This window comes from Globicephala melas, chromosome 3 (genome assembly GCF_963455315.2).
Source record: "Globicephala melas chromosome 3, mGloMel1.2, whole genome shotgun sequence".
Taxonomy (NCBI): domain Eukaryota; kingdom Metazoa; phylum Chordata; class Mammalia; order Artiodactyla; family Delphinidae; genus Globicephala; species Globicephala melas.
The window spans coordinates 13841719-13867625 of NC_083316.1; the positions used below are offsets into that span (position 1 = coordinate 13841719).

Genomic DNA, 25907 nt, shown 5'->3' on the forward strand with positions numbered 1-25907 from the left:
TATCAGTTCCACCTATTGGGAGCACAGCACGATATAACGGGCATTGATTTAACGCCAGCCCATCCTCAAAGGGCATCATCTCCAGGCTGTCACCTTAGCTGTGTTTTCCAAAGTCTCCGTTAGGCAGCAGGCTTCTGGGTGGTGTGGTTTGGTGTAGGTAGGACCTGGTGGCTCTACAATGGGATTCTTGGTCCAGGGTTACATGATGTCCAATCCCATGCCTGTTTATCAAATAATCTATAAACTCACGGATGGCAGGGCTGACTGAATCCTTTAGGCAGGGAAGGCAAAGCAGTTTCTTGGAATATGTGTCAATTCTGGTCTAGATACTTCATTGCCACTTGCAGATGGAAAGGGATCCCATGCAAGCAAGTTGCTAACAAGTAACTGGTTAGTCTCCTCGGGGAGGATGCTGTATGGGGGCCTCAGTGTTGGATTCTGTGTTGGCAGTTTGGATATTTAGCGGTGGTAATAGATACACTAAGTCTGTTCTCAATTATCAAGATCCTGGTTTTAAATGGGGCAGAGTGTTGAATTCAATGGGGGCATGATGGGACCACAACCCTTGCCGTGTTGAGTGGTTGAGGTGACAGATATTCTTGCCGTTCCTCCCGAATGTGATACTGTTTTTTATTTATTCTCTCAACCGTAGTGGGAAAGTCTCAGGGTCCTCCATGTGGCCTTCTGCACTGCAATAGCTCACTCTACAAACGGAAGAAATAATGAAGAGATTCTGTCAATTACTAAGGACCTCCACTTACTGATACATTCAGAGACTGAACAAATGATCACCCCATGGATCCCTGGGGCCAAAGAACCCACTGTGAACAAGGCTGGGCCTGGATATCTTACTACCTACCCCTCATAAGACCCGAGGTTAGTAAAGAGCCATGATGAAACATAAAAATCTCTGAGTATCAGTGGAGATTGTCTTGCCCGAGTCCCTGAAATATCTGGGAAACCACTGCAGAGTTATCCAAGGAAATGGTCACAGACCTTTGGGTAAAGACCAGGGAAATTATTACCATAGGCACTGGCCTTGGTATAGCAGGATGCTTCTGGAAACCAACCTTTCCTTTAGGCAACATTTTAGGGGTTGAAGGACTGGCTCGGGTCTGGAAATTGGCTGTGACTTTTCAGTGGGGGGCTTGTTAGTTTTATCCTTGTTAGCTACCCCTCTACCTGCCCTTAACACCACCAGGCTCTATTGGTCATCTCCACGGCTCTCTGTGAGTGAGGGTCCCCTTGCCACTCTCATTATAATTGCATTCTCTTTCCTTCCAGTGTTTCATTTCTGCCACTCAACCCCTATCCATCTGGGATCTTATCATCCTCTTTGTTCTCAGGGATCCCAGTTCTATATCAGCATCTTCTATAGCATCAGCCCTGACTGCAGAGGACAGTCTCATTGAGATTCTCAGGGAAGAGGATGCCCCTCTCACCAGCTCATTCCTTACGGCTTTGGTAAATGGAGTGTCCTCTGGGTACCCCTATGAAACACAGTGAACTGGTGGATTTTCCAGTCATACAGAGTATATCCACCCTAGCGTGCCTGCTTCTTGGAGAATTTTGATCTCTTTCTCCAGTGTCTGCCAAGGCATTGCTCACATATCTCCTGCACTTAGCGTGGTCATTGTTTTCCTAAGCTTCCAAGAGCCAACCAAGAGAGTGTTAAACCCTATATATCAGGAGAGTTCTTTCATGTGGAGAAACTCTCCTTTATCCATCCTCCTTAATCCAGGCCCTTCAGAATTCAATCCCATAAGTACTCTTCCACTGCTGCTAGTATTTGTTGGCTAGGACCTTCACCTTCTTTAGTGTATTTTCTCTTTCCTCCCTTATCAGGACCAGCACTTCTCCTGTTGGGTTTTATTATGACTTGACTCTAGTTCAGAGGTCAGCAAACTCTCCCTATAAAGAGCCAGTAAATAGTGGTAAATGTTTTAGGCTCTGTTGCAACTATTCAAGTCTCTCACTGCGGCATGAAAGCAGCCATAGACAATATGTAACTGAATGGGCATAGCTGTGTTTCAATAAAACTTTATGTCCAGAAAAGCAGACTACAGGCTGGACTTGACCCATAGGCTGTAGTTGCTGACCCCCATGCTAGATAGTGCCCCTAACTCCATCCCTAGTGTCGAGGGATGGAGTTAGGGGCGGACCCTGAGTTGGGAGCATGTTGTCTTACGCTGCTGATGAAGAGGCTTCTGCCTCATCTTCAAGCAAGGGGGCAGCAATAGTTTTTCATAGGGAAGAGTAGGCCCAGAGGGTTCAAGGGCATTTGACGGTTCGAGGTATTTAACAGTGCATGGACACAGATGTCTGCATCCCAAGTCTCAGCATCTCATTGACTCCCAGTTAGGGCCTTGACCTTGGCATAGCAGACTTGCTGGCGTTGAAAACGCCAACTTCTCTGGAGCTCTGCTGGCCTTCCAATTAAGTCCAAGGTTGAATTCTGGCATTTTTTTCTGCCTCTGGCTGCAAGAGGGGAGAGTCTCTTTATAAGCTTCCATAGCCCTTTGGCTTTCACACTTCAACTTAGATTGGTGATTAATCACTCCAGCCTTTCACTGTCTTTCTCTAAGTCACTTTATAGCACTCAGCAAAGCCATCCAATTCCACTGTCCCTACAATCACCACTTCCCTTGAATGTCTCAGATGCCCAGATCCTGCACCCATCTATGCATTCCCTCCCAGCTGTCTCGCCACTAACAATTGCAGGGCTACAGTGCTGGGGGCTAACAGTACTCCACCCACCCCCAGAGATGGTGCCCTCATTGACTGCAGCCAGCTGGTGACCCAGCACCAGATCCCATGTAAGAGCCTCCTTCCTTGGGCCTTTCCTGCCACCATTGCTTTTAGTTATTCTTCCCTGAAAACAAACTTTGAGATGGAGATTTACTTTCAGGGCTTTTTACTGGGGAGTGCTTTGGGGATCTATACCTATAAGCAAGTGAGAGAAAAAGGAATCCACATAGGGAGAAGTTGAACTATGAGGCAGTTGCAATAAAGGCCTTAAGCAGTCCCATGGAAAGCTCTGGAGCTGGTAAAGCTGTCAGGGTTGTCCTGATCTAGGCAAGGGGACCAGCCACTGGATGCAGAGGGGGTGTGGCCTTGGGCAGGGCAGCTTCCTTCTGCTAAGGGCTGCTCCCGGAGAGGGGCTCATCAGCGAGGCATCAAAGGCCAGCTCTCTGACATGTGGGTGAACGAGTGCCTCAGTCCTGGAGGGGTGATTAGGCAGCACACCACAGCATCCACTACAACACAGATCTGAGTGGTCGAGTTGGTGTATCCACGGTAACGAAATTAGATAGGCATCCATGAGCCCAGGTTTACTGTCACATCCTCGTTACCAGGGATCTTGGGAGAAGCCCTGGGTTCAGCTAAATGTTGTGATTGTAATTGTTGTTCCTAAAAGAACTCTAGATAATGAAGGCAATGAAGTTTCAGTGCTTTACTGTCCATACAAACATTAAAATCCACTTTTGAAGGGTAACATAACAACAAGAAAGAAAGAAAGAAAGGGAGAGAGAGACAGAGAGAGAAGGGAGGAAGGAAGACAGCAAGGAAGGAAGGAGACGGAAGGAAGGAAGGAAAGGAGATTAAAGGAGAAAAATCAAGTCCTCCCAACTCACTGCAGCAGCCATATCTACTTAAATAAAAATCAGTCGTTTAAAAAGTTAGCCTTTTAACAAATACTTGCTGCATTTTGACACGGCTGAGGAGGGGACATTTTAATACCACGATGCTGACAGTGGCAAACTTAAAGACATCCAATATACTTTCAAATGTATAGATGTATTTAAGTAAGAATCAATGCAACAGAGTGCTTACATTGTTGGCATGTACGATGTCCAAATAAATGAAATTTATTTCCCTCTAAACTCGGACGAATAATGTAGGTAGAGGCTTAAAAAATCATTTTAAATTATTTTTTCTTTGAAGCTGCAAATTATAAAATCCGACAGAAAGCAATGGTGAAGTGGTTTCTCAAGATCCCCAAGCTGTCATGTATTTGTACAGTTTCAAATTCTGATGAATCCCTCAGACGTTTTCTTCCAAGTACCTGTAATCCTTTCATATTTTTCAACATTAATTCATAGCCAGAACTTTTATCTTCAAACAACTTCAGGGTCGATTTCTCCCTGAAATTCTGTAAATTAGAGATTATGAACCTGAAATAATCAGTTTGGGCTCTTGTTTACAGATGTTTTTAATGTGGCCTTGTGTGTAATTTCTATCTTTATGAGTGTAGTAGGTAAAGGGTTTTATCGGTATGTATAACAGATCATCTCACCTTATCTTTATTCTTCAGGACATTGTGCTCCTGGCTAAGGTGGATTTTCAACAAATGAAATATAAACTTTTTCTGCATTCATTAAGTCATCTGTGACTGCCATTGGGTTCATTTTGAAACACACACATGGGCACACATACATACTCCGCATGTCTAACTCCCTCACCCACCCAAATGTAATAAACATTTAGTCTTTTAATTACAGGCAACAGGCATGGACAGAAAGTCAGAGGCCACTGCTGCAAACCTGGGATCCTGTAAATCTGGTTGAAAGGCAAAAAGTAGCAAAGATCTTTCTGGATCCTGAGATGTCTGCTTCTTGGTGATGGAGTGGAGAGAATTGAATGAAATGGCACCGGCATGAACCCTAGCTTGGTGCTGACACAGTAACATTTGGTAAAGCCCACAATCTGTCCAAAAATGCCCAGAGCTCTGAACACTGAATGATGTTTTGTAAATCATGTGGCATCAAAACCTGGCCTGGGGGCTTCCCTGGTGGCGCAGTGGTTGAGAGTCCGCCTGCCGATGCAGGGGACACGGCTTCGTGCCCCGGTCCGGGAAGATCCCACATGCCGCGGAGCGGCTGCGCCCGTGAGCCATGGCCGCTGAGCCTGCGCGTCCGGAGCTTGCGCTCCGCAACGGGAGAGGCCACAACAGTGAGAGGCCAGAGTACCGCAAAAAAAAAAAAAACAAAAAAAACAAAAAACAAACCTGGCCTGAACAGACATGAGGCTACTTCTAGGCTTGGCGTGAGTGGAGTCGGAACTCTCTAGAAATAGGAATGTGTGACCCTTCTCCTTCCTTTCCTCGCCATCACTGGCCAATCTGAAATAAAGGCTACCCTTTATAAAGGCATTCTCTGTGTGTCAGCACCTGTTTGGTACTTTGTCACCTAACTTTTGGAATGGCTATAATGTCCCTGGAAGGGATACATGACCAGCCCTATTTCAGATGAAGAATCTGAGACACAGAGAAACAAGTAACTTAGTGAAAGTCAAGAAGCACCAGGTGCAGAACCTGGATGGCACCCCAGCCTCTGACCACACAGGTCCTACTCCTACTACACTCCTACTACACTACGTGAGGACACTACTTCTTAAGGAAAGACATCTCCCCTGTGCACCGAAAGGCAGGAAAGTGTAGGGAAGTGGTCCTCAAAATGTGATCCAGGGACCCCTGCCTGTCTCCAAGAACTTTTCAGGGGGGTTGCTATTTTCATAATAATATTAAGATGTTATTTTCCCTTTTCACTCTTGTTCTCCCATCAGGTTACACGGAGTTTGCACCATCTACGTGATGTGTGTCATACAGTAGACTGGGTGCAGACGCAGAGAGGAAAATCCCATTGTCGTCTGTTCAAGCTGGATGTGAAAGACATTTGAAAAGGGGTAAAATAAATTCACTCTTAACACTGCAGTATTTGAAGGAATTATACTTATTTTCTTAAAAATGTATTAATGTGAATATGTGATGATTTTAGTATTTTTAAAAGGATTCACATTTAAATTTTTTCAGCCTTAATTCTTAACACATTTTATGTCAATAAAGACACCCAACAAACCCAAAAGCTCCTTAGAGTCCTCACTGCTTTGGTCGAGTGTAAAGGGGTGTCAGTGCCTCAGTCTCCCCACTTGGATAAATGGGGATATTACCTACCTTGCATAGTTGTTTTGAGAACACAATGGTCTAACACATCTGAAAGTGCACACAGCACTGTCTGGCACATAATAAGCTCTTCGTTTTAGCTTTTACTGTTATGAATTTTTACGTTATACATTTTTGTGTTTATATCATGAAAAACTCCTCCATGCTTCAAGATGAATAAAAAGAAGACACTACCAAATTATCCAAATAGATTTCATTCATTGAATTAGCAATAGGAAGGACATCTTGGAAGGACTGTTATGCTTCAAGCATAAATGTTATGAGAGTTTCTATTTACTGTCAATTTCATATTCCCATCGACCAGTACTAAGCATGACACAAATCTCTTCAGAAAATCTAAAATCCATCACTTTTATAGACAGAGTCTTATTTTCCACATTTGCAGTTGCTGGATTTAGAAAAAGGATGATCTTGGTCAGGACAACATGTCTGAGACACATTACCCAAGGTGAAAATGGTATTTGCTGATGCAATACCAAATGTGGTCATTAATAATAGAATATCATGGAGTAACATAATAATGAATGCCTTAAATTTAGAGGTCTTATTCAATAGAATCAAAATTGTAGATTTCTTTAACAAATACAGATTTGATGTTTTAGTATAGTTAAACACTTTTAATATATTTGTAGGTCTATGCTAACTATAGGTGCATTCATTTCCTCCAAAGAAATGCATCATGTTTACTCAGAAAATAGTTTGTACTAAAAGGTTGTTTGAAGGAGTTGAAAAAAGTTTGACTTTGCTGAGTAGTATAGTATCAAACCCAGCATGGAGACAATTGTTTTCCCTTGCTGTCAATTACTGACGTGTTCCGCAGGTGAGTCACATGACACCATCCCGGGCATCCAGGTTCTTGTATGTAACCCAGATGGGAGGGAAGAGGTGGGAGGTGGAAATTGATCTGGGTCAGTTCAATGTGTCACCAAAGTCTGAAATTCTATGACTCAAGCAGCACAGATGATAGCATAGGGATGTAGAGCAGCAAGACCCTGGCCAATTATGCCTGAGATTCCTGAGCTGTACAGTGGGAATAATAATCATATCTACTCGATAAGGATGTTGTAAAGATTAAGTAACATAAGTAAGGTATGTAAAGTCCTTGCCCTTGAAGTCATATCGACAGGAAAACCGCACCAGAAGTTGGCAAGTGGAAACCGAAATGCCAACTGTGCAAAACAGGTGATGGTATAATGGTAGAGTGTACTAGTCACCACTGCTTGTGTAAACCCAGTGGTGTACAATCGTTTTATTATGCTCACGGCCTCCGTGGGCCAGAGATTTGGGGAAATCTCATTTGGGCGGTTTTTGCTTAGGATCTGTCGCATGGTTGTGGTCAGATGTCAGTGGACGCTGCCGTCATCTGAAGATTCGACCGGGCTGGGCGTGCAAGATGGTGACCTCTGATGCTGGCAGTGGGTGTTGGCCACTGACTGGAACCTCAACTGGGACCGTCAACCAGAGCACCTACAGTGACCTTTCCCCATAACCTGGGCTTCTGTACAGCAGCACCTCCTTGAGGGAGTCAGACGTCTTACATGGTCAGGGGCCAAGGAAGCAAGATGGAGCTGAATTGCATTATGTGACTGTCTGTGGAATCCGCAGCATCACTACTGCTGCATTTTATTGTTATGAGCAAGTCAACTAAGGCCAGGCCAGCATCAAAGGAAGGGGAGACAGACCCTGCCTCTCCATGGGAACAGGGTCAAAGAATTAGCAGCATGTTGCAAAGTTGCCATACAAGGTTAATAACAAATATTCATTTTCAGTTTCTACTGTCTCTGAAAGAGTAAAAAAAGAGACATAGTGAACATACTGACCTGAGAAATTCCCATATGATCGTAAGGCACTTTTTCCCTAAATGTCCCCCAATCCTGCGTAAAGAGAAGGATCTAGCCCACCTCAGTTTGAGAACAAGACCAAGAGGAAAGCTATGAACCAGAAATTGACAATTGCATCTCAAACACTGTTGCATTATGACAGGTCACGTTAGCATTACCCTGGGGTTTTACTCTATTAGATTATAAGTGAGGCTACTGTAGCAGAAACTCCACAACACAGTGGCTTCAGTTTATTTCACATAATAGCCCAGCCAGCTTGGGTCAGCAGGGCAGCTCTACTCCATGATGCCATTTAGAGACCCTGGTTCCTTTCACCCAATCACTCTGCTGTCCTCTGAGATGAGAGTGGCAACATGGGTGAAAGTGGCAACACCTCATCTCCAGGTGGGCAGAGGAAAAAGAGGCAGAGTGTAAAAATGCTGCTTGTCTCCAAATTGCAGATGATCTGTACTTAGATTGAATCCAACCTCTGCTCACATCCATTGGCCCTAATTTAGTCACATAACCACACCTTGCTACCAGGGAGGCTGGGAAATACATTCTGGCTGGGAAGCTCTGTGCCCAGGAAGAAAGAACAGATCTACAGAAGAACAGTCAGCCCCACAAATAATCAATAAATTATTATTCTAACACTGAAATGTTTGCAGCATTAACAAGCTAATCAAATCTTCCTAATCTCCATCAGTTTCAGTGGCATTAATAATTAATGTGCCAACTGCAAATGAGTCTAAATTAAATGACGGGTATTCTTCAATGCACTTATAAATTTCTCTAGGACTACAAGCAATTCCCTTGCAAAAATGCCCGCTTGCAGAGTTGGAAACACAGCAATTATCTGGTCTCCTACAGATGAATTATTGTGAATTCCAAATTAATCATGTCCAATGGAATCTTAACAGTTTTGAAAAATCTCAGACAGAGGAAAGCAACTTAAAATTAAGAATCCACAAATGACCAAAATTGGTTAAGGGCCAAATTCATTCACATTCTAGGCAAGAAAAGATATTTTATGTGGTAACATTTATGTTAACTATGTATGTATCATGTATGTAACATTAAAGGACATATTAAATTCCATGTGTTTCTCAATTTAGAACAAGATTCTTTCACAGCTGCTGCAAATAGAAGGGACTTGAATAGATGTTTACAGCCCCACTGAGTGTGCTCCTTAGGATGAGATGCTGCTGAACACTCTGTACGAACATGTTGTGACGTTAAGAACGCTGGATCAGAAATCTCTGGCTTCTTTTTGTTGTCTCCTTACAAAGGTTACTGAACTTCCCTAAATCTATTTTCTCATGTGTGAAATACAAATGTTACCTACACTTCACAGTGGAGAAACAAAAAATGGCACAATAAAGCACTTTGTACTCTGTAAAACACAAATGCATAGTCCACAAAGCAGAAAGAATACATCGAGTCATCATCTAGTCTGCAGACGGGTAGTGCAACCAATCAGCAAAGCTCCCTGGGGCTTTGGTAAAATACACAGAGAGGGAGCGAGATTATATTCTCTCGCTTTTGATCCCAGTCTTGATGTCTCAACCAAAGACAGATGAATCAACTTGCAAGGTCCATCCCATCCTCGGATTACTCCCAGGAGAAAAGAGTCCTTACAAGTCACTCAGCCAGCTACAGCAGCCAGAGCTAACTTGGCCCTAATTCAGAAACTTTAATAGGATTACTTTGGTATCTACTGTCAGTTTAGACACCTAACTATCTTACAGATAACAGGTGTTAGGAAGTATTGATAAGGATTAAACTAAAAATTTGGATTTAATAAAAATTTACTTTGGGGTTAATTTGGATAAATATTTAATTTTAAAAATGTGAATAGCAATTATACTCCAATAAAGATGTAAAATAAAAAAAAATTTAATGTGAATAAATAATTGGAGAAAGAAAAAAGCACTATGTGAACAATATATTTTAAGTAGTGAAATTAAAAATGATCAAGTGTGAAGTTAAGGATGGGAGCTTTTCCTTAGGCTCTAAGCTGGTAGTTTGACAGATTCTGCCCCTTCTCCAATGTGATGGGCATGACATCACGTCAAGAATATGCAGCCCTGAAAGGACCAAAGTGCGGAGATCTGGTAGCAAATTGCTGTGTGGGAACGGGCCAGGAAGCCCCAGGAACCCCAACTACAGAAGTCAGAGAGTGGGGGGCAGTGCACCCAGAGGATGAAAAATAGACACACATCAAAGGACAGAATGACAAGGAAATCCAGTATCAGACATCTCCCTACTTTCCTGAACCACAAAGAAGTCCACCCTGGCAAAACAAGCTCATTTCTCATGCTGTTTTGTTTCTTCAACTAGATAAGTTGTTTAAATCTTTTTTCTTTGCCTTCTTTCCCAAGTAGAGCTTTACTCCAGAAAGGCAAATAAACTGAATTTTTAAAAGTTATGATGTGGATAGAGGTGACAGTGGATTGCTTCACAAACTTAACTCAGAACGAGTCTCTTGAAGACTGGAAGAAGTAGATAATACATAAATAGAATGTTTTCAGGTCAGCAAATACGCTGTCCTCATCGCCACTCACAGGTAAAAAGGCTTCCCTGGTGGCGCAGTGGTTGAGAGCCCGCCTGCCAATGCAGGGGACACGGATTCGTGCCCCGGTCCGGGAAGATCCCACATGCCACGGAGTGGCTGGGCCCGTGAGCCATGGCCACTGAGCCTGCGCGTCCGGAGCCTGTGCTCCGCAACGGGAGAGGCCACAGCAGTGAGAGGCCCGCGTACCGCAAAAAAAAAAAAAAAAAAAAGCCTCAAAATTAAAAGGGCACCAATATAAACGAAGCACTCAAACAGTGCGGTGCTGGTGTGGGACTGGGGGGTTAGAGAGGAGGAGGGGTCAGCTGCAGCGGGAGAGAAGTTCTGTGTAGAGAACACAGTATGGACACCTCCCAGCAGTCAGAAGATGAATTAGGCTTACCAAGTCGAGTGAAAATATACTGAAAGAAAAACAAAACTGACAAGAAATATAGCACAATGTCCCGTACGTTCAGTTAAGTATAGATTAAAAACACACCCCATGCCAAGCACTATATCATTTTCTCAGGATATAGATTCAAAGATGTCAAACACAAGAAGGTGGGTACTTGTGTGACGAGAATGTTAGACAGGATGAAGGAGTAAAGTTAAACTAGGGAGCCCTCCACTGTTAGATAGTGAACCCGCGTACTAATGAAATATAATTCATTCCATTCTGCACCCAAAATTTAAGGAAAAAGATGTGTCTCCAGCTAGCGAGGGCTGCTGAGTGCATGGTAAGGGCAAACACGATCTCCAGGCATCCCTGAATTCACTCCTCAGAAAGACCACTGCACTGCCCAGACATGCCCGTCCTCAGAGGGGCACCTGCCCCACCAGGGAGAACTTGAAGCACTTACTTTGTGCTGCGGACTGAGCGAGGGACAGCTCCGTTGCTGATTTAATCAACCGCACAACCTGTGAGGCAATGAACACCTCATTGTACAGATTTCAAAGACCAAGTCACTTCTCCAAAGTCAGAAAGGTAGGTCAATGGATCTGAACTTCATGTTTACTTTCATTTCCAATATATCATGGCCTTCCCCCTAAACCACCTAAACGGAGCATCTCTGCAGAGATTGAATCCTGAGGTCGTTCTTGTTTCTCAAATGAAATTTACACAGTTTACATTTATTTTCTTCCTACTCTAAAGGCAGCACTGGAAACAGTCTCAGGGTGAAGCACACTCATTCTTTCTGGGATCACATTTACAAATGAAGACCCTTGACAGCAAGCCACTGACATGCCCTTTTACTTTCCCTGGATTTAAAGAAAGTGCCCAAACTGTCACCACCTTGGGAGCCATAATACATTCCAGGGAGGGACATTCAACTCTGCTCCTCCAGAGGCTTCAAAGCCCTCTTACATAGGTCCCAGCGCCATGATATGGTAAGGTGTTCTTCTGAAAATTAAACCAGGTTTGGAGCAGACAAGCCGCTCTTGAATTCCCAACACTATTCTGACAGCCCTAAATCAGTTTCAAGCCGAGACAACAAAGCAACTCTCAGAAGGGCAGGGCCTGTGTCCAGTTGACACAGCACTCACTTTGCAAAAACACGACATTTCAACCCTGTCCAAAAATTACACTGGAGAGCCAATACGATTCTGACTTTTATTATCAGGTCAGGACAGAGAAAGTACAGGAAGAAGTAGCAGCATAAGGGTCTGCTACCTGATCCAGCTTCCACGGGTGCCCAGGCAAGGACGCTTGTGCAGGAGACGGATGATGACGCCATCCCTGGCCGACTCAGAACAGCACTTGGGGCCTGAAGTGCATCTGCTTGGTGGCGTTGTTCTTCATCCCCATCTTCAGCATCCATTTGGACTTCATCCTTTGGACATACTGCATGTCCCGCTGGCGCACGAGAGCTGCTCCTGGGGTTGGAAAGGGGATAAGAAATGAGGCAAAGGTCTGTGACCTGTGATCTTGGCAGAGAATCAAAGCTAGTTTGGGGTAAGTGGGTTCTTATATTTAAACAAGAGTTATTATCTGGGGTCTCTATCCCATGGGCCTTGCGGGGTTTATTGCATACCAGAACTTCTCTCTATATACATTCTTCTGGGATGAGCCTCTTTAGTTTTCATCATCTGAAAAGGTCTATAAGCCCAAAAGGTGAAGCCCCACATTGACCAAAAGGGACAGAGAAAGGCAGACTATAAACCAAGTCAGAGGGACTTCCCTGGTGGCGCAGTGGTTAAGAATCCGCCTGCTGGGCTTCCCTGGTGGCACAGTGGTTGGAAGTCTGCCTGCCGATGCAGGGGACACAGGTTCGTGCCCTGGTCCAGGAAGATCCCACATTCCGCGGAGCAGCTGGGCCCACGAGCCATGGCCGCTGAGCCTGCGTGTCCAGAGCCTGTGCTCCACAACGGGAGAGGCCACAGCAGTGAGAGGCCCGCGTACCGCAAAAAAAAAAAAAATCCACCTGCCAATACAGGGGACACAGGTTTGATCCCTGGTCCAGGAAGATCCCACATGCCGTGGAGCAACTGAGCCCATGCACCACAACTACTGAGCCTGCACTCTAGAGCCTCTGCTCCACAACAAGAGAAGCCACCGCAATGAGAAGCCCACACACCACAAAGAAGAGTAGCCCCCGCTTGACGCAACTAGAGAAAGCCCACGCACAGCAACGAAGACCCAAAAATTAATTAATTAATTAATTAATTATAAGAAACCAACTCAGCTCACAGGGAGCCGTAGTGAAGGAACCTACGTGTATATAAACACAGAGCCATTTACAATGGATTCCAGTGCCAAAGCTTTCCAGGCCATCAGAAGGCAGCTCTCTCCCTTCTCTCTATACTGTTTTCAGTGGACTGACTTTCTCCTTGAAGATCCAAGCATAATGAGCTTCACTCAGCAGACACATCAGAATAGATTTAAATAATTTCACACTGATGATGTTTCAAAGCTTAACAATTTCAGTGGCTTGCTCTAGCTCTGAGTCTTACTAAGTTTTCTATGGAAAAATTACAAAAGGAAGAGCTGACAGCTGGCCTTTATTATGTGCATGTACTATGTCATACATGCATTATGACAGTCAACCTGCCCAACTCTACAAGTAGGTCCTATTAATATCATCTCCACTTTATAAGTGAGGAAACAGAGCTTTCAATCAATTAAATTACTCATACTCATTGTATAAGAACCTACAAGTATATCAGATAAGTCATGTTTGACTTCACAGCTCAAACTATCGCCACAAGGATATTTAATTCCTCTGTATGACCTCCAGGAGAATTTCAACCTTTGCTAATTGCTGAACAATTATTTTTGTAACTATACCTCCTGAAAAAGGTAATGGTCTATATGAGTTTTAAAATAGTTACTGTGCTAGGGAATACAAAGCTTTTAAGTCATGGAGCTTTGGGCTTATTGCCATAAATGTCTCAACTGGTCACAGAAGCCCCCAGAGCCAAGAAGGTAAGTTTCCCCTAGAGAGGACCCACAAGGACAAAGAGAAAAAAATCAGTTCACCCGAGGCCCCTTGTGCGATGCAAGTTCCTGGGCCGGGCCTTGTGGTCCACGTGGACGTACCTGTGCTGCCAGCCCAGCCCAGGGCTCTGTACTGCTGGAGGACCCGGCCCACAGCCTTCTGATTCTTAGCAACTGCCACAGCTCTTGACAAGCCAAACCGCTGTTTGTAGTATCTCATCAAGGAGCGATGACCCACTCTGGCACCTGTTTTTCAAAAGAACAATATTGAAGCACTGAGTTGGACAGTTTTTCAAGGCAGAGCTATAAAAGTAAAGGCTTTCTGAATCAGAATTTTCACTTTTATCTAGCTGGAAAATGGATGTGCCAGAAGAAACAGTGCTTTAATCTGCTGAAGAAAGATAAAGCTGCATGTTAAACAATGAAAGAAGGAAAACCAAAGGTAGAGGCACTGAAAAACAGAGATAATGGCAAGTCACTGCCAGGTGAAAAATTCAGCATCTGTACTGACAATATGCTTCCCTAGAAATTCACATAGCTGTCCCCAACTAATACAGATAATAGGATCTGAGGAGGTAAGGAGCTTTAACTTTTTTTTTAATAGAAAAAAGATTAAGCACAGATAATGGCCCTGATGTTTAGGTCTGCAAGCCACAGTCTGAGTCTAGAAGAGACACCAATCCACTTTTCCTTTGCTTAAATTCTCTATTGCAGTGGTTCTCAAACCGGCAATTTTATCCCCAAAAGACACATGGCAATGACTGGAGACATTTTTGGCTGTCACAGCTAGAGGGAGGCTCCTGACACCTAGTGGGTGGAAGCCAGGGATGCGGCTAAACATCGTACAATGCACAGCATAGCCCCCAAAACAAAGAATTATCTGGCCCAAACGTCCACAGTGCTGAGGCTGAGAAACCCTGCCCTACTGCTTTCTAAATGACGGAAGTCGCCTGGTGAACCGGAATTTTATTTTATTTATTTTTTATTATTTATTTATTTATTATTATTTTTTTCCGGTACGCGGGCCTCTCACTGTTGTGGCCTCTCCTGTTGCGGAGCACAGGCTCCAGATGCGCAGGCTCAGCGGCCAGGGCTCACAGGCCCAGCCGCTCCGCGGCATGTGGGATCTTCCCAGACCGGGGCACGAACCCGTGTCCCCTGCATCGGCAGGTGGACTCTCAACCACTGCGCCACCAGGGAAGCCCGAACCGTAATTTTAAAAGATGACTAAGATGAATTCTCTCTCCAGGTTTTACTTACTGAGAAGGATCTGATACAACCATGCCAGTCAATCACGCTTTCAGAAATGAACGCTTTGGACTATCTGCTCTTTTATAGGACAAGTGTGCGGACCCCTGGATCTCAGCTTCACAGCAGGTGAAAGTGAAGGGGGCGGGCTTCAGTGATGACACACTCCAGGCTCCATCAGAGCGCCCTGGCTCTTGAAAAGTTCTCCTGGGCCACCGGCATTGAGATCACCTGAGAGCTTACTAAACCCAGGCTATACTTTCACAAGAATATTAAGTAGAACATAAGCAATCAAATACATTCCCAGACAGACATCAACGCATAGAAGTTTAACAACAGCATACACACAAGGCACGGAACAGCTGTTTCCACTGAAAATGAGTTAAGGAAATACAGCCAGGTAGAACCATGTGTACGGCTGCTATGGAAGCTTTACACTTATATATAAAAAATCATTTCTTTCAGAATATTTTGTGCAGAAAGACCATGAACAGAATACTGTTAACTATTGTAGATGGCTATATTCGCTTTTAGGACCTCGATTTTTAACCTGCAAGAAAAAATTCTGTCAGGTTATTTCGTTTCAAGTCCCTATACCTGGCAAGCTACCTGGGAAACAGTTTGCTCTCTGCGCAGATATGGAAAAGTGGTTACTTCCAGTTGACTGATTGGTGATCAGACGCCAGAGATGACAAAGAGAAACTTTCAATTCAAAGATGATGCGGCCTTTGGATACTAATATGGATGAAAAGATGCTTCCCAGGACCTGACTGTTCTGGCAGCAGAAGAGTTAACAAAGCTCCTAAACCACAAGAAATAAGTGAGGTACAGCGGACGGAGAAGGACTCGCTCTTAAATGGAGGCTCTGGCAGGAAAGCCAGCACTGCTGATTGTGACTTTCCATTTATAATGTAGGCAGTTTGCTCTGAGTTTGCAATGATGATTTCCTCAAAATCATTAAATGATAATGCTGCTGGTCATTAGTACTTAATAAATCGATTCATTTACATTCGCAAGCAGCATTTAGAAATACGTTATTATTGAAGGTTGGCTTCTAAAACATGCTTGAAAAGGTTTCATTAATCAACGCCAAGGTTTCCGACACCGGACAGGAGAACTCTAAACATTCAGTGTTTAAAGTTACTCCTGTCCTGTGGCAATGACAGTGAGAACCTAACATTAAGCACCAAGTACAATGTGCTGAGAACAGCTCAACTGGAAGGCCCTCATCAAGGAAAATTCGTTATAGAACACGGTGTGCCTGTCCATAAATAACAGATGGGTAATGTCTGAGTTATGATGAAGCCACAACCTGTCCATCTATCTTTCTCCACAGTAAGAACTGCTTACAAGACTGTCACTCCTAACCTAAAACATGATACAAGCGAACTTCTTTACAAAACAGAAACAGACTCACGGACATAGAGAACAAACTTACGGTTCTCAAAGGGGAAAGGAAGGAGGTGGGGAAGGGAGAAATTAGGAGTTTGGGACTAGCACATACAAACTACTGTATATAAAATGGTAAATAACAAGGTCCTACTGTATAGCACAGGGAACTATATTCAGTATACTGTAATAAACCATAATGGAAAAGAATACAAAAAAGAATGTATATATATATATAAAACAGAATCACTTGCTGTACACCAGAAACTAACACAAAACTGTAAATCAACTGTACTTCAATTAAAAAAAAAGACTGAGGGCTTCCCTGGTGGCGCAGTGGTTAAGAATCCGCCTGTCAATGCAGGGGACACGGGTTCGAGCCGTGGTCAGGGAAGATCCCACGTGCCGCCGAGCAACTAAGTCTGTGCGCCACAACTACTGAGCCCACGCGCCACAACTGCTGAAGCCCGTGCACCTAGAGCCCATGCTCCTCAACAAGAGAAGCCACCGCAGTGAGAAGCACGCGCGCCGCAATGAAGAGTAGCCACCGCTCGCCGCAACTAGAGAAAGCCCACGCAGCAACGAAGACCCAATGCAGCCAAAAAGAAAGAAATAAACAAATAAATAAATGTATTTTAAAAATTTCCACTCCTACTTAACAAATAGCCTAACACTGGGTGACATTAGACAATGAAAAAGAAAATATCTCTAACTGTAAGTTTCCTAAGAAGATTGATCACGTGCCCTTCGTGGATCCAGCAACAGATTCATCTGGCTAGTCAGCAACTAACTGGATGTGTTTTCACACCAACTTGCTCCACAGGAACTGAAGAGCAAAGAGGGAAGGAACTGAGCCAGACCACAGTCTTCAAAATAAATGCTCATAGCGCCCTCTACCGGATACTCTATGCCACTGCCTCTGGGATCATCTACTTGACCTGAAGCAACTAGATTTAAGGAATCACAACTACCCGCTGCTTTCAAAACCAGTTTAAAGCAGACTCTGCTAAGTGTAGCTGATTAAGTATCACTAGGCTCTCCACATTAGAATCCTTCCCAAGTCAGCTTCATGCTAACATCCACGCTGACCCAGTCATATAACTGAGCATAATCAAGGAAGTTTCTGAATGGTAAATTTGTTCAAAGACATAACCAGGTGACTGAATATACTGTTGTAATATCACTACACATGTATACAGTGTTTATTCAGAGATTTCCTATTTTCTTGGTTCATTACAAAATCCCCAAGTCAGCACTGAGACACGGAGGTAAACCAATGGACACAAAACTGTCATGTCTCATTATAACCAAGACTGACTAGAGCATGACTGGTTTTTAAAATGAGATGGTAAAAGTGTATGTGACTGTATAGCTGGAATAAATTTCCAAATATTGGGACCTTCTGGTTCACTAAGAGTGCTATGTTCTGTTGCTATTTAAACAAATTCTATCATCAGGTGTCAGCAGCCGGGCATCTGTGAAGAAGACCCAGGAAGGCAGCCAATGCTGTACGTTTAGATTTTTCCATTCTTGGCTCTTAATCTCGTCCAGGTCACAGATGCTTTTCAGAAACTACAGCCTTTCCCCAGAAAAAGTGCACAGTCAAAAAAATCTGTGCGGAGGAATTCCCTCACGGTCCAGTGGTTAGGACCGTGCTTTCACTGCTCAGGGTGCGGGTTCGATCCCTGGTCGGGGAACTAAGATCCCACAAGCCGCGCAGGGTGGCCAAAAAATAAGTTAATTAATTAAAAAACAAATGAATAAATAAAAAACTTTAAAACTCCGTGTGCCCACACAGGTGACTTTATGATGTAACAGCGTTTCCCCAGGAAAATGCACACACTCAGAAAAAAGTGCACAGCTAGAGACGAAAGCTGAGTTAAGGCAGCACCTGGCAGCTGGTCTGGCCTCTCTAGAGTCTAACAGTACAATATCGCCCAGTACTCCAAGACCAAGCCGCTTACTCACTACTTCCCAGTCTCCCTTAAGAGCTGCCCTGAGGTCATCATCCAGTACTTTAAAACAGCATCACTTGGTACGTGGACACGTAGCTGTGAGCAAGGAAATTCATGCTTTAAAAACCCAAGAGGGCTTCCCTGGTGGCACAGTGGTTGAGAGTCCCTCTGCCGATGCAGGGGACACGGGTTCGTGCTCCAGTCCGGGAAGATCCCACATGCCGCGGTACGGCTGGGCCCGTGAGCCATGGCCGCTGAGCCTGCGCGTCCGGAGCCTGTGCTCTGCAGCGGGAGAGGCCACAGCAGTGAGAGGCCCGCGTACAGCAAATAAATAAATAAAAGTCACTTCCAACCTGCCAGTCACTCAGTCAACAGACATTTACGCGGCTCCTGTGTGTCTGAGGCACTGTGCAGAGATGGAAGACGCCAGCTTTGTCCTCACAGAAACGGGGCAGAAGGCAAGCCAGCCCACAGGCACAGAGGAGCTAGAGCCGCATCACGACAGCTGGGCAGGGGGCCCAACGCAAGCCCTGCAGGGCGAGGACGAGGAGCGGGGGACAGAGGCAGCGCCCAGGCAAAGGCCCAGGGGAGGGAGACTGCGGGCGGGCGGGAAAGGAAGAGCGCCGGACACCTGGGCGACAAAGTGACCCTGAAGGCAAGGGCTCCCCCTGGAAATTCCAGAGGGAAAAGAAAATAGACTGGTGGTCAAGTGGAAACCAGGCTGGAGACGGCCAGACAGGAAGCTTTCATGGTGACACAGATGAGGAGAAAAAAAAAGAAAAAATATTCAAAAGCCATTTAGGAATTGCAATTAGTCACCATCTGGATGTAGGAGAGGAAGAGCGGATCCTGAGAAGACACCCAGGTTTGGCTTTGGCGAACCTGAGGAAACTCCATCGCTCTGGGCAAATGTGTTGTCTACATAGCTAAGGAGTCTTTAAGCTACAGACGTCTTAAGTCCAGATGAAAATTTCTCTACTTCTAAAATAGGATATGCTCACTGGTGAGCAGCGTTGCTGCAAAATGAAGCCCACGTTCCTAGTGATCCTACTACACGCCATGCGCCGCTGGCAGGGACCATTTCATTCACTTTCTCAAGGTCTGTGATCTCAGTCTCAGTTAAGGAAGAGGAAGCTAATGAAACTAGGGGCTAAATAAACAGTCTTAGAAAAGAAGTTATTAAACTTATTTCTGACATTCTGCATCAGTATTTTCACCAAGGGAAGACGGGACTAGGTCCTCTGTGATACATTTAGGCCTGTTTTGCTGCTGCGTATTGTATAGGCCATGATATTCTGCTGCATTACAGCTTCCCTACCACTGTAGAAGAACTATATCCTCAAGACAGGTTCTGCCTGCACTTTCCTTTCACTGTCATTGTCTAAAGCTGCCCTTAGCCTTAGAAGGTTATTACTCTGGGTTAAGCAGGGCTCTCTATACCTAAGCCGTGCTATTCCAGGTGGAGAGCAGCACCTCAGGGTGGCTTCTTCATGGCAGACGTCTCCATTGGCAATGTGGCTGTTCCTGCTCCCACCATCACTGCAAATCTCCCAGGCAGCGGAGACAAGTGGGGAAAGGGCTTCACTGACGAGGTCCATGATCCTGGGTAAATTACTCAACCTGTCTAAGCTTCAGCTGGCTCATATGTCAAATAAGAATAACAGCATCTAACTCAAAGGCTTGATGTAAAGCTAAAATAATATATCTGCCTGAATGTGCTAACTGCTCAGTAAATACGAGGTATTATCAGGATCTTATTATCTTATCATCCCATTCCCTGTCCTTTTTAGATGCGTCTTCTGTAGCTGCCCCCATTCCTATTAGCTAAGCATAACACTGTAAGCAATACTGCATACTTCTCATATTCATGGCTTTCCTTCTTCTATTCATATCTGGGACAAAATCCTGCCATTATGAATCCTGTTCCCCAAAGGAGAAGGCAGAATTCAAACTCCAAGCCTCCCCCTACACCCTGAATACGGACAGGAAACCTGGGCACTGTCAATCAGGTCCACCCATGCCAGACTGACATATGCAAGTCTGAGCCACCATGGAAACAGGAATCAGTTCAAGGAATAAGAGCAAAGTCAAGTTTAACAAGAAAAACCTGGATAGGGGCCAAAAAACCAGATAATAAACAGAAAACAAAAGGTCTACGTATTGAAAAGAAAGGCAATGACTGATTAAAGCATTACGAATCACAACAAAAGTGAGGAAAACATTGATGCAATTTAAACAAAACAGCCAAGACAGAGCTACGAGGCAACCTTCAGAGTTCACCTCGTCCAGGGGAACACAAACACACACTTGAAGCTGTAGGGTCTCTCCTCTCGGTGTGGAAGGGAAGTGATGGGAACACGCTGCTCTGATAATCTCAGCGGCATGCAGCTATGTATTCTGGACAACTGCACTTACCAGAAGGGAGAATCAGCTCCATGGTGTCGTCTTCATATTCCAAGGCCCTTTCTGAGGGCAAGTCCTCAGTCTCATCAGGGTCCTCCCCTTCCTTGTGATCTGGGTAGCTACTCCTGGAACCATGGAATGGCATTAATACATAGACCAATACCTCAAATTTAACTAAAATACTGCAAACCTACTAGATAACTAAAGGGGTTGGGGTGAGGGGTTAACAGTTGCAGTGACTACACTGAAAGCTTTTGGAGAGAAAACAATTTGTTAGCATTTTCTCTGTAGTAAAGTATGCAAATGGCCTATGAATTCAAAATGGATCCCAGACCTAAATGTAAAATACAAAACTATAAAAAATCCTACAGATAATATAGGAGAAAACCTAGATAACTTAGGGTTTGGTGATGACTTTTTAGGAACGACACAAAAGGCACAGTCCGTGAAAGAAATAACTGATAAGCTAAACTTCATTAAAATTAAAAACTTCTGCTCTGTGAAAAAACAATGTCGAGAGAATTAAAATACAAGATTCAGACTTGGAAAAAAGTATTTGCGGAAGACACATCTGATAAAGGACTGCTTTTCAAATGCAAAAAGAACTCTTAAAACTCAGCAATAAACAATCTGATTAAAACATGGGCCAAAGACCTTAACAGACTCCTCACTAAGAAGATACACACATGGCAAATAAGCATGCAAAAAAGATGCTCCACAGCATATGTCATCAGAAAAATGCAATTAAAACACAGAGATACCAGTATGCACCTATCAGAATGGTCAAAATCCAGAACAATGACAATACCAAATGCTGGTGAGGATCTGGGGCAACAGGAACTCTCATTAATTGCTAGTGGGAATGCAAGAGGGTACAGCCCCTTTGGAAGAGCTGGCGGTGTCTTGCAAAATCAAACACACTCTTACCGTAAGACCCAGCAATCCTGCTGCTTGGTATTTACCCTAAGGAGTCAAAAACTTCTGTCCATACAAAAACCTGCACATGAATTACAGAAGATTTATCCAAATTCTTAAAACTTGAAGAAACCAACATGTGCTTCAATAGGTGAACAGATAAATAAACTGTGGCACATCCACACAAGGGAGTATTTTTGGATTATACAAAAAAGAAATGAGCTAGCAGGCCATGAAAAGACATGCAGGAACCTTAAAAGCATACTACTAAGTGAAAGCAGCAGTCTGAAAAGGCTACATATTGTATGATTCTAATCATACAACGTTCTGGAAAAGGCAAAAATATGGAGACATTAAATATCACTGTTTTCCAGGGTTCGGGTGGAGGAGAATGATGAACAGGCAGAACACAGAGGATCTGTAGGTCAGTGAAACCACTCTGTATGATATTCTAATGGTGGATACATGTCATTGTATGCACATTTCTCCAAACTCATACAATGGACAACACCAAGAGTGAACTCTAAACTATGGACTTTGAGTGATAATTGATGGGTCAACTTGGTTCATCAATTGTAACAAATGTACCACTGGGGGATGCTGATAATGAGGGAGGCTATGCACGTGTTGGGTAAGGAGTGTATTTGAAATCTCTGTACCTTTTGCTCAGTTTTGCTGAGAATCTAAAATTGTTCTAAGAAAGAGTGAGCAAATAACCTACAACAGAATTCCTTCACCTCTGTATTTGTTTCTCTCCAGGAGGGTTGGCACACAGAGGAAGAGGAGGAGACTGTACAGCTGGAGATGCAGCTCTCCTCAATTTAATCATTACAAAAACAAGTCCTAGAACAGTGCTGAACAACAGAAGTCTCTGATGATGCAAATTTTCAGTCTGTGTGCCCACTATGGTAGCTACTTTTAAAGCACATCTGTTTTTAAGCATAGGGCTTGAAATGTGGGGAGTGCAACTGAAGAACTGAATTTAAAAATTTTTACTTTACTTAATTAACCAAAAGAGCGACATGAGTACACCTAGGAATTAGCAAATTAGACACTGTAGTTCCAGAAGAATCTCTGTGCTTCTACTGCTGTTCACAAATACACATGGAAATTAACTGCAGAAATGTACACTAAGGCAGATAAGCCAATAGGAACAGACAAAAGACTAGATCAGATACTTCACAAGAGATATTCAAACGGCCAGTTGATATATAAAAAGGTTCTCAACTGCATCAGTCCTCATCAGGGAAATGCAAATTAAAACCACAGTGGATACCCCTACAGAGCCACCAAAGTGGCTATAATGAAAAACTCTCTGTCAGGACAGGTAAGAAATGAGAAATCAGGAGGAAAATGCAAAAGGACAACTTAAAAGACCAACACTTTTCTGAACACCTGTATTAGGTGGACTCTGCACACCTGGCACGGTCATTATACACACCTGCTTGCAGAGCACACCTGTGCTAGGTCATAGGCACACTGACACTAAGAACCAGCTATTCCAGAATTCCTAGCATGGATTCGTTGCATGATGTATGAAATATTCAAGATTCTAGGTAAAGGTGGAATAATTTCACCAAGTGATTGGGACAGGTCTGGTGCAGCCACCAGCTCAAGTCCCTTAGGAGACAGCCTGTGATTCAAGAGCTCTCAGGGAAACCAAGATGTGAAGCCTAACCTCCCTGCTTCTGTTCCTGAGGTAACTGGCAAAACTGAACTTCTGACCATGGAAATCACAACAAGCAAAAACAAGTTTTCAAACCACACAAACTGACAGTTTGGGCCTGAGATCTTCTCCGGGTCAGATATGTGTGTTTAACTCTGTAATACTCAGTTTCTCATCTACAGAATGAGAGGAAATAACTACCTCCTAAAAAAGTGTGCTAAGAGGTATGAAGAATATGATACCGGACAGAGCCAGACACAGACAGTTATCAGGCAGGGGCACGTGCAAATCCAATGCAAATGTGATCAGCTGGCTTCGCTCGACATTACAAACCAGACTTACCTAAAATCATAGAAGTCTGCAAATTCCAAAAGAGCATCCCCATCTGTGAAGAGCTTGCAGTGACTCCTGTCATTCATGTGAGCCTGTACAGCTTCCGTGGAGTAGAAGGACTTCCCCCTCTCATTGCACCACAAGCAAATCTTCCCCACACCAACTTTCTCTCCTGGAAAAGTAAGTTGAGAAAAAAAATATGAAAGCAGCTTTTTGCAGCCAGATTAGGGCTCATTGTCGATGTCCACAATTCAAAAAGCAGCCATCAAGTTGCTGATTTTCACAAAATCAGCCGGTCACTCAATCCAAGATTGAGGAGAAGCCCCAAACTAATGCCCCCCAATAATGTGGTATTTTGTCATTCAAAAGGAAAAAACGACTGAACTTACCCAAATATTTAATCAGTCCCTTAAGATCGGAAAGATACTCTACATCAGGAATAAAGAAGCTGTGCACTTTAGTCATATGAGCCACGTTCTTCGTGAGGGAGCTTGAATGATGGGGACAAAACAAGCAGTCAGTTACGGGGATGGCGCCACGCGGGGTGCTTCCTCCAGCCTCTTCCTCCGCTGCCTCCTCCTCCGGGGCTGCAGCATCCTCACATTCCAGTTCCTCATCAGAATCAATATCCTCCCACTCTGCAAGCCAGAGATTTGAAAAACAGTTAGCTGAAGATCTCAAAGTCAGCCAATCATCCACCACACACCGGTCGGCATGGCTAAGGAATGCTTTCATCCTTCTTTTTCAGCGCACAGTAAACCCCTTGAAGGAAGCACGTGCTCCTTTCCTATGCATATATGAACACATGCAATCAGCGTCAGGGGGATGAGGGAAAAATAGCTCATTAAGTCAAGAAGCCTAGGTTGCTGGCTCCAGCCCCACACTGCAAGTTAGCTAGCCGATTCTGAGCACCTCAAACTCAGAGCAAAGCCATCATGACCAGAAACCCAATGGAATTAAACATTCTGCAGCACATGGTGTGAGGGTACTATGTTCTCCTTCTGCATATGTTAACAATCTCCTCCTTCAACAGAGAATGTATCCTTTCATTCTACAAATATTTACTAACTATTCCCCCCACCCCCCGTTAAGGTTTCAGTCCCTGAATCGACAACAGTGAGCTAAACACACAAAATGCCCTGTGGGGGTGCTGGCCACACCAGCCACTTCAGAAACCAAGGAAACACCCTCACGCATCACCTTCACCTGAAAACGGACACCTCCCCCCTCCAACCTCAAAGATAAACTGGAAGCTTGAGGACCAGCCCCGTCCCCCGCCCCTCCCCGCCCCCCAGACAGGCCCCCACCATCTGCATCCAGGTCGTCCTCACTCTCCTCCTCCCCCTGCTGTTTGGCCAACTTCTTCGCCTGCTGTTCAAACCACTGCAACCGGGGAGGCTTCTCGACCGGGTCTCGCTGCTGAGTCCCACGTCCTCCAGCGGCCACGGTCACTGGACTCCGGGACTCCGCCTCGGGCGCTGGGGCCGCCTTCTTGGGAGACGTGGACGGCTGGGCCTTGATAACCTGCTGGATGGCCGCGTTCACCGCATCCCTGTCCACGCCCAGCCCTTCCTTCAAGTTCTTTTCATTCAGGATCGCCACTTTCCGACTCACCGCCTCCTTCTCCAGCTCCACGTGCCGCCGGGACCTCAGATGGTTTTCGTAGGCCTTGAAGGAGGCAAACTTCTTACTGCAGACGGTGCAGTAGGTGGCCGCGCCCTTGCTCTCCGGCTCCGCCAGGGCCCGCTGCGCCCGCACCCGCTCCTGGAAGCCCTCGGCGGCGACCGGGGCCATGCCGGCCACTTTGCGCCTCAGGTTGTAGCGGTGCCAGTCCGTCTTGTAGTGGGCCCGCTGCGCCTCCGCGTCGTCCAACAGCGCCCGGCAGGTGTTGCAGGTGTAGGTCGCCATCGCCAGCCGGAAAATAAGAGGGGAACCAAGGCAGCAGTCTAGCGATCACTGAGCGCCCTGACCCCACCAGACACTCGGACCGTAAGCCTCAAGACCCCCGAAGAGCCGGATTGCGAGCTGACTTCCGGACTGGATAGAATTATTTCCGGCCTGACAGGAAGTCCCGCCTCGACCTGTAGCCACGCCCCCGCCGCGGAGAGGCCAGAGGCCCCGGGAAGGTGGGGGAAGCCCGGGAGGGATCCGGCCCCGCCCAGTCGGCCTGAGGTGGGTGTTGATTGGGTTGGCGTAAGGAGGGTTGTGATTGGATGGGCCTGAGGCAGG

General features: G+C 44.9%; 1 protein-coding gene across 2 annotated transcripts; it reads right to left on the reverse strand.

The window, feature by feature from the left end:
* Positions 1-439: 439 nt before the first annotated feature.
* Positions 440-25763, reverse strand: ZNF622 (zinc finger protein 622). 2 transcript variants are annotated; one of them, XR_009563352.2, is made up of 8 exons: positions 24986-25763; positions 24068-24316; positions 23688-23850; positions 20777-20889; positions 13872-14015; positions 12006-12208; positions 11194-11251; positions 440-704 (listed from the first exon to the last, which is right to left on the reverse strand). XR_009563352.2 is itself a non-coding variant. In XM_030856595.3 (6 exons), exons 1-6 carry the CDS (start codon positions 25584-25586, stop codon positions 12081-12083), a joined length of 1398 nt encoding a protein of 465 aa, XP_030712455.1. In that variant the 5' UTR covers positions 25587-25762; the 3' UTR covers positions 11938-12080. The 2 variants fall into 2 exon arrangements, 1 of the variants encoding a protein (XP_030712455.1); XM_030856595.3 differs by lacking the exons at positions 440-704; positions 11194-11251 and having other exon boundaries at positions 11938-12208; positions 24986-25762.
* Between the last annotated feature and the right edge of the window lie 144 nt (positions 25764-25907).